Raw genomic sequence first — 15591 nt, 5'->3', positions numbered from 1 at the left:
AGGCAGGTGAGTGCAAACTGGGGTTTAGAAACCAGGGTCAATTTGATCAGTCTCTAAGCAAGATGCTAAGGTCAAACCTTCACGTACATATCCACTGCTGTGGGACAGGCCCAAGGAATGCAAACTTAACCCTATTTTATTTTATAATTCCAACCTGGGAGCTGCGTCAATTATACTGTTGGAGAAATCTGTTGGTGAACAGATCCAATTTCTGCTCTTAGGTACAGCATCTTGAAATAAAAACACCAAAGTTAAGACTCAAGTCATATAATTGTCTCAATTCTAAAAAAATAAAGGGAAAAGTTCATAGGAATAGATAGATGTGGAAAGAAAAATTTAACAGAAATTTCAAGCCAACTTGACCTATTTTAAAGGCCCCATTCACGATGTGAAGAGCTAGAAGCACTGAAGGGTTAATAGGTAGAAATCTGTTGTTTTCCAATATTAGTGAATAGAGCATCCTCACATAAGGGGAAGTTTATTTATTATTTCATTGTTATTCTGTCTTTAAATTTTAATGTAATTCCTAGGGAGGAGTCACCCACTGTTTAAATGGAGGGAACCACTGCTTTCCACAGGCCCGGGGAGGCCCAGTGGGTCAGAAGTTACCCAGATGCTCCGGAGAACATTTTCTTCTCTGAGACCCACACGGCAGAGGTGGCTTGCTAGTGTGTTTGTTAAAAAAACCGGCATCCCCAATGGAAAAGAGAATATCATGGGAATATTCCTCTAATGCTTGAAAGTAAATAGGAAAGTTAAATTTCTCCTTTAAAAAATAAAGCAACAAACCAAAGAAGCAACAAATGGAAAATTAATGCCTGGCTCCCTGTTTCTTAGATTTGGCTCGTGGCTCTCTGTTAATGCTCTATTTCTAAACGCACTCATGGAGGGTTGATCAGGAAGTTAACAATACATTTAGTAACCAAGAGGTATAGCATGTGTCCCACGGAGACAATCACATGGGCACTCTCTTTCTTTCTTCTCCAGTACAGGTGACAGGTTTCTGCTGCTGGATTTGCTAACTTTTCTAACCGGAATGTATCTGGGGCATTTACCTGTTCTGTGTCTTAGATTCGCATGACCTCTGAACCCCAGACTTTGCTCCCATCAGTAACTCATCCTCTGGCTCCATCCCTGCACCCCACAGAGGCTCTGTCCTAGCGTTCGCTTTCCTGAAGACGCCAGACATTTCTAATCAGTATAACTTTTTGGGCAACAATTCATACATAATTCATAATTAACAAAGAAATCTGAAGGAGTCTTACACTGTCCTAGGAGATTAAAAATAAAACCATCATCCACTTAATAAATAAGAAATTATCTCCGAGGGTGGCGACAGCTTGGGAAGGTCTCTGACACCTTGTGTCTGTGGAAGACGCTGGCTGGTTGAGAGGTTCCACGGAGAGAGAGAGGACACGGCTCCTCCGAAGCCTGGCGTCTGCACGTAACAGCAAGCAGCTACCCTTTCTCCACCGTCTTCCCTGATGGGCAGATGCGAGAAAACTGCAACCATGACGAGACCTTCTGGTGTTGGGCAGGATACTGCTATGGACAGATGGTCCCATTGCAAAGAAACACAGCCTGGAATCCATAACTGGCAGAAGAAAACTGCCCACCGCCGGACGCAGACCCAGGACCGACGTGTACACCTTGTCTATGTAAACATGAAGTCCACCCCTTGGCAGTTCTCTCTTGACTGGTCTTCAAATCGTGGCCTGATGACTTCTTTTCTAGGACACACCAAATAACCCCAAGCAGACAGAGTTCTTGACAGAGTTTTGAAGGCCCACAAAAGACAAAAAGGCTGCACAGGCAATTTCAGGCCAAGGAGGGAAGGTCTGCCTGTGCACCCAGGCATCCCTGGCGGTGCTTCCGGAAGAAGTCCTTTCTTCATTGGGCGGCCGCAGTCCACCTGGCTGAACTCCTCCTCTGGGCTTCTCAGACCACTGGCAGGAAGGAAAACAGGTTAATCGCTGTAGACCAGACTCTGGTCACTCTGGGAAAACAAGCTTGGGACAGAAATGTGGAGATGGCATCAGCCCCATCAGCAGGTTCTCTTGGGCAGTCGGCCCAAGTCCAGGTTCTGCTGGTTCAGCCTCAGGGGCAGCATCTTCTGAAATTGTGCTTTCAGCTTCTGTGGAAGCCAGAAAGGCTAACTGAACGTGAAATGTGTTGTATTAGAAAAGAACGGGGGACATGCCCTGCTGTGAGAGCCTTAATTCAACGAAAGATGATTCAAAGCAGCCTGTGGGCAGCTCCCTGGTAAGGGGCACTTGGTGGGCAGATCGTGAGCTGGTGCAGAATAGCTTCCTCTAAGGCCGTACAAGAACAGACCCATGTATTTTTCAACAGGCAGAGCCCTCAGGGTGCCCTCTGTGGCCGTGGCGGTGAGGCAGCAGGGAAACAGTCCTCGGCAGCCCTTGAGTCCAGCTCAGCCTGGGTATCTTTTGGTCCTGTCTCTCCTGTGGTTCCTGACTGGGGTGAATCGGACCTGCTCTGCTCCAACAAGGCTCACACATGAGCCCCCTGGTTCTCCCGTCCTTTGAGTCCAGCAGGCCCACTGGAGCTACGTGAGGTGGTGGAGCACACATCCCCTCACATCAGCCTCGGGGACTATCTCTGAAGGCCAGCCCCATCCTCGGGCTCAAAACTAACTTCTTCTCAAATATGAGTGGAGGAGAAGTGACATTAGCAGGAAACTTACTCCATCCCCAGTGACTCCGCTGAGTCATGGACAAATGCTACGTCTGCTATGAATTCTCTTAAAACGTGTAAATAAGTTTTCTATTGGTGGTAAAAGATAGAGGAAAAATTTTTACCTTTATGAGCTCAATGGATGGTTCCCCTGAGCTAGTGGAAGAGATAAGTGTGTGGGGCCTTCAGAGGCCCCGGTTCTCACTCTACCTCACTGACTCGTGGTGGGACCCAGGCAGGCCTTCTGCAGATGCGCTTTACTCACATCACTCACAAGTCATCCTCTTAAGGCCATTTTGAGGATTAAATGAATTAGCATCCTCCAGAGCTGTGAGTCTTCCAGATCAAAAGAAATACTCACGCACAATTATGATGATTATTGAAATGAAGAACAAGTCAATGAGGCTCTTTGGCCTCCAGCTCCTTTCATGTCCAATTATCATGAGATTGAATGAAAATGTGAGGTTTCCAGCTTCCCAGCTCCCTTACTCCCTACCCTTGCCATGCAACCCTGAGCTTCAAATGTCAACTGTTCCCTAGAGAAGGACACGCCAGAGTGGAACAGCCCACTAGTTTTTTAAAAGGAACTTTATGATGGACTACATTTGTCTCAAAATCATTCCTAGAAATGCTGGTCGATATAAGGATTTTCATGGCTTGCCTGGATAAAAGAGCTACTGAACTCTACAAGTCCAGAGCCAGTGGCACCCAGAAGAGGGCTCCTGAGGTGTGATTCTGGTTCCACATCCAAGATGTCCAATAATCTCCTTCATGTATGTCAGTGACATTACTCATAAAACAAGGATAAGTTCAATGAGGCTCGGAGAATCTAGAGTCTGCTGAGTACTTAGCACTTTCTGTAGCCAAATCCCTCATTTATGATGGAAAGAGGAAATGACTTTCTCAAGAGAAAGAGGACTATCTTTTGAGTGTCTACAATTTGTCATGTACCATACTAGGTGTTTCATATCAGTACTCACTCAATTTGCACAACAATCTTTTTAAGAATAAGAAAAGTGAGGCTCAGAGAGGTTAAGTGACTTGTCAAAGGCCTCACAATTGCCAGCAAGGACAAAAGGGCTCTACTCTAAGTAAAAAACACCTGACATGGTAGAATAAAACAGCCTTCTCCTCCCCCCTCCCCATTTTTGGTTTATCCTCCAGAAACTTCTGCCATGACCTGGAGAAGTGGTCTTTTTTTCCACCCAGGTGTGTCCCCAAAGGGAGAAACACATCCCTGTACCTGTTTCTGAGTGGCAGCAGGCAGTCCTTCCCTTCAGGAGGGCGCTGGGCTTCTCGTGCCGGCAGACGAGGGCCCGGCACCGCTCACAGTGCTTCCGGACCTGGCAGCAGCTGCAGAGGAGGACAGAGCACGGTCTGGGCAGGGTCTGGCTGGGGCAGTGTCTGCCTGAGGACGCAGGGCGCATCTGGGCTCTAAACTAGCCTCTCTGTGGGGGCCTCCAGCGGGACAGGACCCAGAGGGGGCTGAGGGCCCCACAGGCTGGTGGCCCTTTAGGACAGATTCTGGCCAACATCAAAACCACCTGTCGGATATCCCTAGAGTACCAGCTCCATTTCCACAGCCCAGCCCGGCCACCACCCTGCTGCTTCCTCGATAAAGAACCAGCTGGACAGTGCTGTAAATGAAGTAACAGCCTCAGAACCGCCACCAGGACTTGGATGAAGCACTACCTCAGGCTGGCAGGGCTGTGAGGGTCTGGGAGGGGGTCAATCATCAGGTATTGCCAGTAGCAAAGCAGGGAACTTGGATGCACTGAATTGACTCAGGGAAGGAATTAGGGAATGAGTCACAGCTCTCAAAGGCTTTGCATCTTGAATCCTTCTCCAAGAACTAAAATTCTCTAGCTGTGGAAAATCCAACCTCTCTGTGAGGTCAGAGCCCTGCAGAATCAAGGTTACAAATGCTTCTGCCTCTGTCTGTGGGCAGGACCGAACAGATTTCAGAGTTGGCATGAAAAAATAACCAGGGAACCTAAAGGCAGATGAGAGAGGAAAGCACTGAGCAAGACACCAGTGATCTAGAGGCAATGGTGGCTGTTTTCCTTGGGGCATCATGGAAGCATGCTTTTCTACTCACTCTAACCCTCATATCTAGCCTATGCATCCATGGGCTGGGGAGCTTCCTGGCTGACATGAGCTCGAAGACAGATGAGGAAGTAAACCTGTTGCCATGCTTCCCTCCTGGTGCCAGGTGGCATTTCACAGTCCCCTCCCCAGCCCCTTTCTCTTTGGTGTCCCCAGGCATATCCCCCAAAGTGTCCAGTTTTGGCCCCACAATTCTCAGACACCAAACCAGGGCCAGTGCGGATGAAGCCTCTGGAAGGCACAGCTGAAGGTTGACCAGCAGCCTGGCAGGGATGGGCTGGGAAGGGACAGAGGAGAGGTGGGTCTGGCCACCTCCCTGGGAATGGGAGAGACTGTCTAGGAATCTTAGCTCACTCCTGTCTCCAGAGAATCTGGCAAAATGAGCCTCTGAGTCTCTCTGGGGAGGCCTGTGAAGGAACATAGTCTGTGCAGAAACAGGGCTATGGAAGTGAAGGGCGACACATACGGCTGGCTGGCCGTGAGAGAGGGCGGCCAGTGGCCCATCTGGTCACTTCTGGTCCTCTTGGGAGGGTCCTTTGGAGTGGAAGAGCCTGGGCTAGGCCCCAGCTCCCTCCAGACCCCTTTGCCTGATCTAGCAGCTGCTTGTCCCTACCTGAAAACACGCTTTCCTAAGACACCTGGGAACGGAACCGATATTGCTTGGTGTTTTAGGAAAGGGTAGCCTGGTTTAGAACTTGTCCCTCAGCACCCAATGCTGGCTTGGCCCTGAAGGGTAAATGTGAACAGACTATGGCTACTGTCAACCAGCTGGGGCTCCAAAAGGCAACCCATTCATTACCAGAACCAGGAGCACGTGCCTGAGATGTCCCAATAGCAACAAACAAAGACAGAGCCTTTTATTTATCTCTCTGAATCCCGGGCATCCTCAGGAGGGCGAAAGGTTGGTTTCCTGCATTCACATTCAGCCAATTACTCCAGTCCTCACGGGAAGGGCCAGTCCACTTGCTGAATCTGCCAGGGGTTGATTTTATCCTGAACAAACCAGCAGCCTTTAACTGTTCAGTAAATTCCTCATGTCTCCAATTAGCTATAAATTCCCCAAGGGCTTGCTCTGTGGCTTAGATATCTTTAGTTATCTCTAGGAAATAAGCCAGGACTACTGCCAGATGCTGGGAATACAGCCCTAGGGCCTCTAGTTCTGCAGAGCCATCCAGCAGGGAGATGTGGGCAAACACACAAAAAGGTCCCCTGTCATTCGGGGCTCTGGAAGACTTCCTAGAAGATGCAAAACAGAAACTGAGTTTTGGAGGATGAGGAGGGCAGAGGAGGGGAGAAGGCTGAGCAGGCAGATGGCCCTGCGGCCTGTCAGAATAGCAACTCCGAGCCCTTGATGTGGCCTTAGGATTTGCCAAGTGCCTTCTGCAGAGAGGAAGTGCTTCTGCTACTGCCCAAAGGAGGCTGGGAGCCATTTCCAGCTCTCCCTGGAGCACCCGCAATGCCTCATCACTACTCTGAAGGTTTCAAACGCAACAGTGGAGCTTCCAGCCATGCACAGTCCTGCTGTGGGGGACCCTCCCGGGGTGCACGGCCATCACATAACACCACCAGTCCCCAGCGTCCTCTTGGCTCGTCCTGCTGAAGCCCATCAGGCATCACCACAAGCCATGCCAAGGTGACTCTATCTGGGCACACGGCAGGTGCCCCTGGCAGGGGTGGGTGGGCGCCAAATACTCACTGTATCAACACACATGCGATGATGAGGACAGCCAGGGCCACGACGGACACCACCACCAAGGCAGTGATGGCCTGTTTCTTCTGGCTGGCAGCCACCACGGCCAGGAGGTCTGCGTGCTCACAGCGCGCACCGACGTACCCAGAGTGGCACCTGGGGAAGAAGAGGACGTCAGCGCGCTTGCACGACAGAGAGTCTCATTCCCCCAACTCCTCAGGGTGGGCTGGGCTGGAGGGACCCAAAACCCACAGGAAGAGCCCAAAGGGGCCCCTCCAGCCTCGACTATTTGAGACCAAGGTGTCAGTGAGCTCCTACCTGCCCACCACAGGCACCTCTGGCTGGACAGGTAGGGGCGAAGAATCAGCTGGATATCTTGAGGAGGAAAGGTGCAGCTAGAGTATTTCATTATTGTGTTGCTATGCCAGATCGTGGGGGAAGCGAGAAGGCAGCCAACATGTTTATGGCATGCAATTCAGTTTTGCAGTTCATAAAAATCCAGGCTATTTTTAAACCCAATGTGTGTGTGTGTGTGTGTGTGTGTGTGTGTGTGTGTGTGTGTGCAGAATTTCTGAGGATGAGAGGAAGTGAACATGCTAACCCAGCTGGAGACATCGGCTGTGGTTGGCTTTTTTATCTTCTTCATAAACTTTAATTTGGCCCTCTAGCGTTTACCGCGTGCCCCGGAAGTGGGGTGCACACGCTGCAGCAGTTGGGCAGGAGGCCCGGCCTTGCTATTTGTAGCAATTGAGAAGTTGTGACCCTTCTGGGAACTCTGGTTTCCTTTCCAACAACATCTCCATCCCAGGTGTGGTAAGAGCACCAAAGAGGTCCCTGTAGACTGTGAAGTGCTGTACCGCCACAAGGCGATAGTGTTACTGGCATTGCTAGTAGCCAGTTTTCTGGCATCGATCCTTTCGATAACAGCCTCCTGCTGAGCTGTTTTCCATCGAGCTCAGGCCTAGCGCTGCCTCCTGCTGCCATTGGGTGGCCAAGTGGTTCTTGTGTGATGGCCCTTCCGGATGTGTCCTAGCCATAAGGAAGTGATGGAGGCATTTTCTTCCCCCCCCCACAGCTCCCCAAGCAGATGATTCTTCTTGGTAGACAATATTCAGCTTACACAGAGGTCCCTTTGTATGGGGTGACTCCTTACTGTCAGTGAAATATCTGATCACTACCCCCTTCTGGGGTGGCGTGGCCTCCTTCCTACAGCCACCACCACAGAGGAGCAGCCTCCAGCTGCGGCTGGGGGCTCCGTGTATGCAATAAACATCACACACTGGATTAAATTTTTTTCTTTTCCCCCAGATATAGCAATGATAGCTAAACTTTTTCTTTTTTTCTTTTTTTTTAATGGTCAATCTGCATGTCCACCTCTGGTTTAAGTAGCCAGCCTGTCACCTTCATTTTTAGATTAAAAAGCCTTTGAAGAATGAGGGCAGATGCAGGGGGATTAGCCTTCATTGTGTGTCTGCTGTTGTGCCAGGGCCTGCCCCGGTGCCTTGCATTTGTTGTTTCTTTAAACCTGTGCTCTTGGGCTGCCAGATCCCAGGGTCAGGAGGGTACATCGGGCCACAGGACAAACACAGTATGTTTCTCTGGAGCATAGATTTAACACAGTATTAAAAAAAACAATAATAAGCATTTTAATGTTAAAACAACAGTGAATACATTGGCTCAAGATTTATGGCCAACAGGAGATGTTGGAAAAAATTGCAGCTCAAGGCTTTGACCTGGGACCCCAGGACAAACCTTTTCTCTCTTTAATGCTGCTTCATGGAAAAGTCTTTTAATGACTCTCTTTATCCCAAAGATGAATGGTTATAAACACTATTTAAAGGTATTCAGGCACTTGCTTTTCTGTTAAGGGTTAATTTCTGTCCAGCATACGCTTCCTCATTTAATTCTTTCCCAGAAAAGTCAAGTAATTTGCCTGCACCCACTTCTCTGCTAGGGACTGGAGGTGGGTTTGAACCATGTACGTTGGCCTCAGGGTCCAGGCTTTCTCTCATCTACCAGGCTGCTTCCCCTGCACTATACATAGGGACCTGGATTACAGTGTCATAGATTAAGCGCTTTATCAAAGTTCCAATCCTGAAAGGGTAAAAGTTTTGAAAGCTTTAGGCTCAGCACGGCTGCAAAGGATTTGTAGTCTTTGGAAAGTACGGAAGCTGATGAGGGCCAAACCTTTCCTAGGATGGAAAATGCCGGGTAGGGCCCTCCACAAACCTAGGGAGAAGCGGGCGGCCCGGAGGGAGGAGGAAAAAAGATGACTTGGAAAAAGATCCCATTCTCATGGTCTTGGGTTAGGAGGGAGCACGCTGAGGAGCTATGGGTAGGGGCAGGCTTTGTTTTTTTTATTTGGCTTGGTTTTAATAATAAAATTATGTGAAGGCAAAAAGAAAAAAAAAAAAAAAAAAAATCAAGGAACAGCTCACCGTGTAGGCTGTAGAGAAAAGAAAGAAGCCACCACTGGCCCCGTCACACCGAGGGGGACGCTGACAATGTACCGGACTAGAGGCTGGAAGGCAGCAAGCTCAGGCGCTGCATAAATCTAGGCTGTGATGCTTAAAGAAAAACCTACAAAGAGTCCCTCCTCCGGCCCATCAAGTTTTTACCCTGCACCCAGATGGCTCCCCTAGCTTTCAGAGGGGCTACCCGAATTGTGGATATCCCTGTGGGCTTGTTCTATTTGATATTTGACACCCCCCACCCCCCGGTGTGCTAACCTACCTCCTCTACTACATTACCCATAGTCTGGGTTCCAGCTAATCCAAGTTGTCCCTCACTAGCCAAGTGTTAAATACCGACGTTGCACCTAGCCAAGTGCTAGCACAGGCTCTCAGGGCACGCCTGCTGCATGCATGACTGATGAATGAATGAATGACCACCCTCCACTTGTCTGTCTCAACACCTGCTCTCTTCTCTGTCTGGAATATTATTCTTCACTCTCCTCTGACTTATCTCCAAGACCACGTTTTTCAAAAAATGTGTAATTCATAGACTCATTCACTCATTCACCCAGTCACCCACCCATCCATTCTTCATAGCTCCTCCAATGGCTCGCCCTAACCCCTCCTCCTCCTCTGAACACCCTCAGGACTGGACCTGCCTCTCCAGCTACCCTTCCCTCATCAGCCTTGCCCTAAGCCAGCCTCCATGCACCTGCAGGGCTGGACCTAGCTCTACAAAAGCCCTGGTGAGCCACTGAATAGCCTGTTTTTGGGGGGTGGACTTTCAGATTTCTAGAGAGAAGTTGTAGCCAAGCCAGTGAGACTTCTCTGTAGAAGGGGTTAGTGCTGCCTCTTCCTAGAGAAAGGTAGTGTAATGAGAATTTGTGTGGATTTTTTTAAAGGTCCAGGCTATAGGAGAGCAAACAGCCCACAAAAATTTCACCTGGCTTGAAATGTTCCTTTTCTAACCAGCAGGCCTTGGGAGAAGAAGATTCTAACACTTCAGCAACCATGTGGTTCTGAAAGTCACATGGATTTAAGAAAGCAATGCTGGGGCCAGCAAAAGCCCATTTAACTAAGATAGTGGTAGCCAAACAACCACTTCAGTGGGAAGGGGCCAGTGGCTTCTTTGTTTTTCTCTACAACAACATAACAACACATGATGTTTATTGTATGCTTGCTATACAGCAGGCACTCTGCCAAACTCTTACGTGAATTAACTCATTTAATCCCAATAATCATAACTGCCTTTTGAGGTTATGCTATTTTTTTACCTTGTTTAACAGGTTAAGGAAATAGAAGCTTCTAGAGGTTTAAAAACCAAAGATCTTAACCATTAAGGCTTCCTTTCTGGGTCAATGCAAATGGTTTGGAGGACACTCTAGCATAGTGATTCAATGACTAACACAAACCTCATCAGACAAAAGAAAGGCAGGTTGCCCACTGCCCCATGAAACGGCCTCCCTGCAGTTGATGTGGCAGGATGCAAAGAAGCTCCCTGACAGTGCTGTCTTCACTCTTTAGGAAGATAACCCCCTGGGCTAGGTCACTTTTCATGCTTTTCCTCTCAGAGGGACATTCACCATTTGTGTGTGCTGTGCCCTGCACAACCAGCCCTGCCTCAAAACCACTCCTGGCAGAGTGGGCCCAGCCCACTGGGAAAGTCTTCAGGCAACATGAACGCCTCTCTTTTAGGCTAGGGTCACAGCTGTGAATATGCAAATCCCAGTCTCACAGAGTCAGGGAGCCTGACAGGCCTCTGGATGAAAACTTCCCCAATGTGGGGAGACGCCCAGAGTGTGGGGGGTTGCTGTCTAAGAGATGAGACTCCAGGCCATGGCCTAGCATCTTGCCTCCAGCAGCCCACTGGGCCTTACCTCCAGCTGGGGGGCACAAAAACTTGGTGTCAAATGCCCAGGTTTCCCCCAGGACCTTCCAGATCAAAATCTCTGAAAAGCATGAATATTCTAAAGAAAGACTGAAAGGTAAACTGATGAAGCCAGAGTCGAGAGCCATATGGAGATTGTACCAGAGAAACCAATGCTTCCCAACTTTGGCTGCCCAATGGAACCACCCGGGGAGTTTTACAAAGTCCTAATATCCAGGCCACATCCCAGGCCAGCTGAATCAGAATCTTTGGGAGTGAGGCCTGGGCAGTGGTAGTTTTAAGTTCCCCAGATGATTCCACTGGGCAGTCAAAGTTAAGAATGACAAGTCTAGACTTTCTGGCCTTGGGGTGGGGGTAAGGGGTCCTCTGCCCCCCCATAAAACATTTGTAATAATGAGGATGCTTCTCAGTTGCTCTTTATGAAAGAGAAAAAAAAGAAAAGGTTTTGTGACATATTTTTTTAACCTCCCCAAGCCTCCACTAATATTAGATTAATGATGCCTATTATTTCAGGCACAAATCCCACAAGAAGGGGGAAGATTCACCTCACCTGGCTGCAAATGACTCCTGAGACCCGGCTGCTGCAGTCTCCTCCCTCTGGTTGGCAGAGCCTCCCACCTGGCTGCAGGTAAGGGCCACCTGGGACGCTTTGGGAAATGCCGATGCTACGGCCACACCCCCAGGGATGTCCAGCCAATGGGTCTGAGCACCCGGGTGACTCTAATGTGCAGCCAGGGCTGAGAACCGTTGAGGTAAATTACCATTTACGTAACACAGAGTCAAGGGCCAACAAATTCAGCCCGCCACTTCCCTCGCCCCTTTCTCTCTGGGCATTTCCCCAGGGTGGTGGCTGTCAAATGGCTGCCTCACAGCAGATGTGAAAGCAGGAGGATGCTGCGCCCCAGTTTAAGAAAGGAATCGGAACAAAGTAGGGGTTATTTTATCACAACGGGGGATGGGAAATGTGTATGGCTGAACATTTTGGTATTTCATTTGATCATTCAATTTCATCTATCTAGAGTGAGTTTCGTGACCCAAGGTTCTGGAACGCTGTTTTGTCTTCTTAATGCTGAAAATGTGGCTCCAGAACTACATTCTGGCTATTTCCCTCAAACGGAAACAAAAACAAAAAGTGTCAAAGAGAGTGTTGCATAGGAGGGACAAGGAGGTTGTCTGAGATGCAAAAGCAACCATTTATGGCTGGGGATAAGAGGCACATAGGCCCACTGGGGCCTTTTAATTTTTGTTACTAATTACGTTTGGAGGTCGCTTTGGTGCTTTTCTTAGGAGCCAACTTTGTGGCTCTAGGCCTCTCTCTCCATTTTATTAAATTACCTATGAAATGCCTTGTCTTCTCCTCTGCCAAGGGCTTAAGGGTGCTCTAGTCCTGTCAAATGCTCAGTTTCTTCCCTAAGTTTCTATTTCACCTGGTTCACAGTGCCCTTTAAAATTTTTAAATGTAGTCTTTTTCTTAGGAAGAAATTTCCCCAACTGGAAAAATTAAGCAAATTGGCCTGGGTCACTTGGGCACAGCCGGCTCACGCACCGATGGAAGCGTTCGGATCTTTTAAGAGCTGCACTGGAATGTGATGTGGCCAGAGCCAGGTGGAATGTTTTCCTTGTCTGACAGCAATTTGTTTTCACACTTGGCTGTGGGAAAGTTAAGTCAGAGAGTTTAGCCACATTTTGGACAGGTGAGCAACTTCAAACTGGTTGCCAACACTGGAACCCTTAAAACTTGTCACCCGGGGGGCTTCCTTTGACTGTTTCCCTTTGTTTGAAGGCTCTGCAGGCAGCAGACGGGCAGACTGGGGAATCCTTCTCAGGGAAAATATTGGTGCACAGAGCCTGGCTTCACCCTTCTATAGCTTTACTACCTTTGGGCATCGTTTTCCCAATTGTTTTCCGACGTAGTTCAGGACTACTGGGGATTTCCTAAAGACAGACATAAATTACAACCTAGGGTCATCTGAAGCTTAAAATAAATGTTTCAGGATAATTTCCTCTACCTTTGGCTACCTCTGACTAGTTATTTGTTTTAACTTTTCTTTTCCCCTGCATTTTATAGTGTGAGATGGTTTAAGTTCTCGGGAAACCTAAAGACTATTCTTGTGGAACACAAAGCTTAAAGACGGACACTATTTTAGAAAGAGCTCACCCTTTTGAGACCAGCATCTGGCTCTCTGTGGAGTTTCTTTATAAGGCCTTGACAGCTGGGGCCTCTCTCAAGGTATGTTGGTTTTATTGATCAGAATGTGTCGTGTCAGCTCCCCGAAGCTGGGGAGGTTGTCAGGAGGAGGAATAGCATGTTCTGAGTTTCTGGTCTAGTGGGCATTGACTAATTACTTAGCACATTCTTCTGGGTCCCATAAAAACAAAAAGGTACAAGGCGTGGTCCTCTCTTCTCAGAGCTCACAGGACGGCAGGGGGTGAGGGGAGCAAATCTAGATTCCCACCACCACCGAGGGCTCTGCCCACTGTTCTGTGCGTCCTCAGAGCTCTGCGCAGACGGTACGACATCCCCTCTGACACCCACAGCCCTGTCCTGCCTCAGGGGGGCCTGCAAAGACCCTGCCCAGGGGCTGAACCCTCCCATGCCCTCAGGGGTGCATGGGCGGCTAAGGGGGCCTTGGGGAGCAAAACAGTGATGGAAGAAAGAAGGTGACAGGGACCCACATTCTGCTTTGGTGTTGGGGCATATTGGGGAGCGGTGGAGACTGGAGAGGGCATGCCCTGTTTGGGGGGCACAGCTGAGTCCCAGTCGAGGGGCAGCATTTGGGAGTTCAGGCCTGGGACTGCCATCCTTCACTTTTGTTCAAGAGAACCTGGGCATCTGGATGGAAACATGAAAGCTGATTTCTAAAATGCTGACAATTAAAAACAAAACAAAATGAAGACCAATGTGGCTCATCTATTCCACATCCAGCGTGTCTGTGGGCTGGATACCAGACCTGGCCTGCCAAGGACCCAGTGGGGAAACTGAGGCGAAGAGGTTGTAAAATAAGGGTGGTGATAAAGAGGGTAGTTGTAAGGACAATGACTGAGGCATGTTTGGCTCTGGGCCTGGCACACAGCTACAGCTGTTACTGAGCACTTACTATTATGATTAATAGTAATATTTATAGTGTCAACGGGAAGAGAGACAGCCAATCATTCTGATTATCGAAATGCAACAGTGTGCTAGTGTGCAAATTATAATGGGTAATTATCTTCTCTGAGGAAACAGCAGGGCTTGGGATCCGCAACAAGGAGAACGAGAGCAGTCACCACACTCAGCTGGTGGGTGGCCTTGGCCAGAGAACAGATCGTTCTCTGGCTTGTCCGGTGACCCAGGCTCAAGGCTGCCAGATCTCAGAAAGTTTGCACCAGCCCCTGTTCTGGTGGGGAAGGCACCTGAGGAGGAAAAACAGAACCACTGACTCTCTTTGGATCAGAGGTTAACAGAGACTCGCCCTCTCTCTCCAAAGGGGACCCTCCGAATTCACAGCTCCGGCCAGACTGAGGTCCCAGTGCAGGCCCTGCTGGAGGTGACAATGTTTCTGCCTGCTGCCCAGAGGTGTGGGAGACTTCCTTGGGTCTGAGGGAGAGGCAAAACTTCCTTCTGGACCAGTCTGGATGCAAACAGTTTCTCCCCAACAACATGGGGGTACTAAGGAAAACAACCCTGTCAGTCCCCAAGGGGCTGGCCCAGTGTAAAATACATGCTAGCATATTTTATTAAGACTGATAATGATAATGACAGTGTCTATCATTATCATCATCACTGTGCTTGGTATTTGCGGGGTTGGGAGCGGGTGTTTCTTAGCTCTGCAGACATGACCTGGGGCCTCACACAGGGTTCCTCCCAGAGGGAGGTGGCCTGGGGGCTTCTCCCTCTTCTACTCAGGAGGCTCTAAGGCACCCCAACAGGCTGGCCCAGGGGCACACTGCTGCCCCCCAGGACTGCCCCCCACCCCCCCAGCTTTGCAGGGCTTGCTGCTGTAGCCTTTCCTGGCCCCCAGTCTGTCCTTAAGCATCGTGCTGATGGGCTACAGGTCAGGAGTCTGGGTTGGAGTTTAAGCTCTGTGCCTACCTCAGGGGCTGTTACAAAGATTAAATGAGTTAACACACGGATGCTACTTAGAACTGTGCTTGGCTGGCATGAAGCAAAAGGGTAATAAATGCTAGCCTTTATTAACATTTGTATTTACTGGTACTATTAGGTTGACCACATGAAAGGACAGATTTTAGGTTGTCGTGACTAGGGTTTGGGGGTTCTACCGGTTTCTAGTGGTAGATATGCCTAAACATCCCAGGTTGCACAGGATGGCCCCTGGCAGCAAGGAATTATCTGGACCAAAATGTCAACAGTGCCAACACATCAAAAGGTTGAGTTCAAGTCCACCTCATGGTATTCTATTACGGACAGGTTAATATCCTCAAAACATCCCTTTCCAAAACCTACCTGGCAACCACTGCCCAGAGAACAAAGGATCGCTTCCAGCAGGCTCTGTCCTCCTGTTTGTCTCCAGTCCTCCCTGTAGTAGCTGCACTGACAGTAGGTTCCCAGACATTCCTGGCTGGGAATAACCTCTCAGCACCCTCTCCCACCATCAAACCCTGCAGAAGCCCAGTCTAAGTTCCCACCTGCTCTGGGAAGCTTTCCTCAAGTGTCAGATGGGAAGTCTCTCTTCCCTGACACGGATGACCATGGCAATCACCAGTGGCTCTTAAAAAAACATGATTCCTGGGTCCTGTTTCTGGATCTAATTCCAAAGGTC

General features: G+C 49.1%; 1 protein-coding gene across 1 annotated transcript in view; it reads right to left on the bottom strand.

Moving 5' to 3' along the window:
- Window positions 1-253: 253 nt before the first annotated feature.
- Window positions 254-15591, bottom strand: part of TGFA (transforming growth factor alpha) — a 106040-nt gene continuing 90702 nt past the window's right edge. The window contains exons 6-8 of the mRNA XM_037806610.1: window positions 6497-6646; window positions 3938-4047; window positions 254-1946 (exon numbers count right to left, since the gene is read on the bottom strand). Coding sequence (XP_037662538.1) covers window positions 1939-1946; window positions 3938-4047; window positions 6497-6646 — 268 coding nt within the window. The 3' untranslated portion in view covers window positions 254-1938. The remainder of the gene's footprint in view (window positions 1947-3937; window positions 4048-6496; window positions 6647-15591) is intronic.

Source organism: Choloepus didactylus, chromosome 17, assembly GCF_015220235.1.
Source record: "Choloepus didactylus isolate mChoDid1 chromosome 17, mChoDid1.pri, whole genome shotgun sequence".
In the NCBI taxonomy this organism is placed as follows: domain Eukaryota; kingdom Metazoa; phylum Chordata; class Mammalia; order Pilosa; family Megalonychidae; genus Choloepus; species Choloepus didactylus.
Note: the sequence above shows the minus strand (reverse complement) of the source record. Positions and strands in the feature narration are given on the sequence as shown.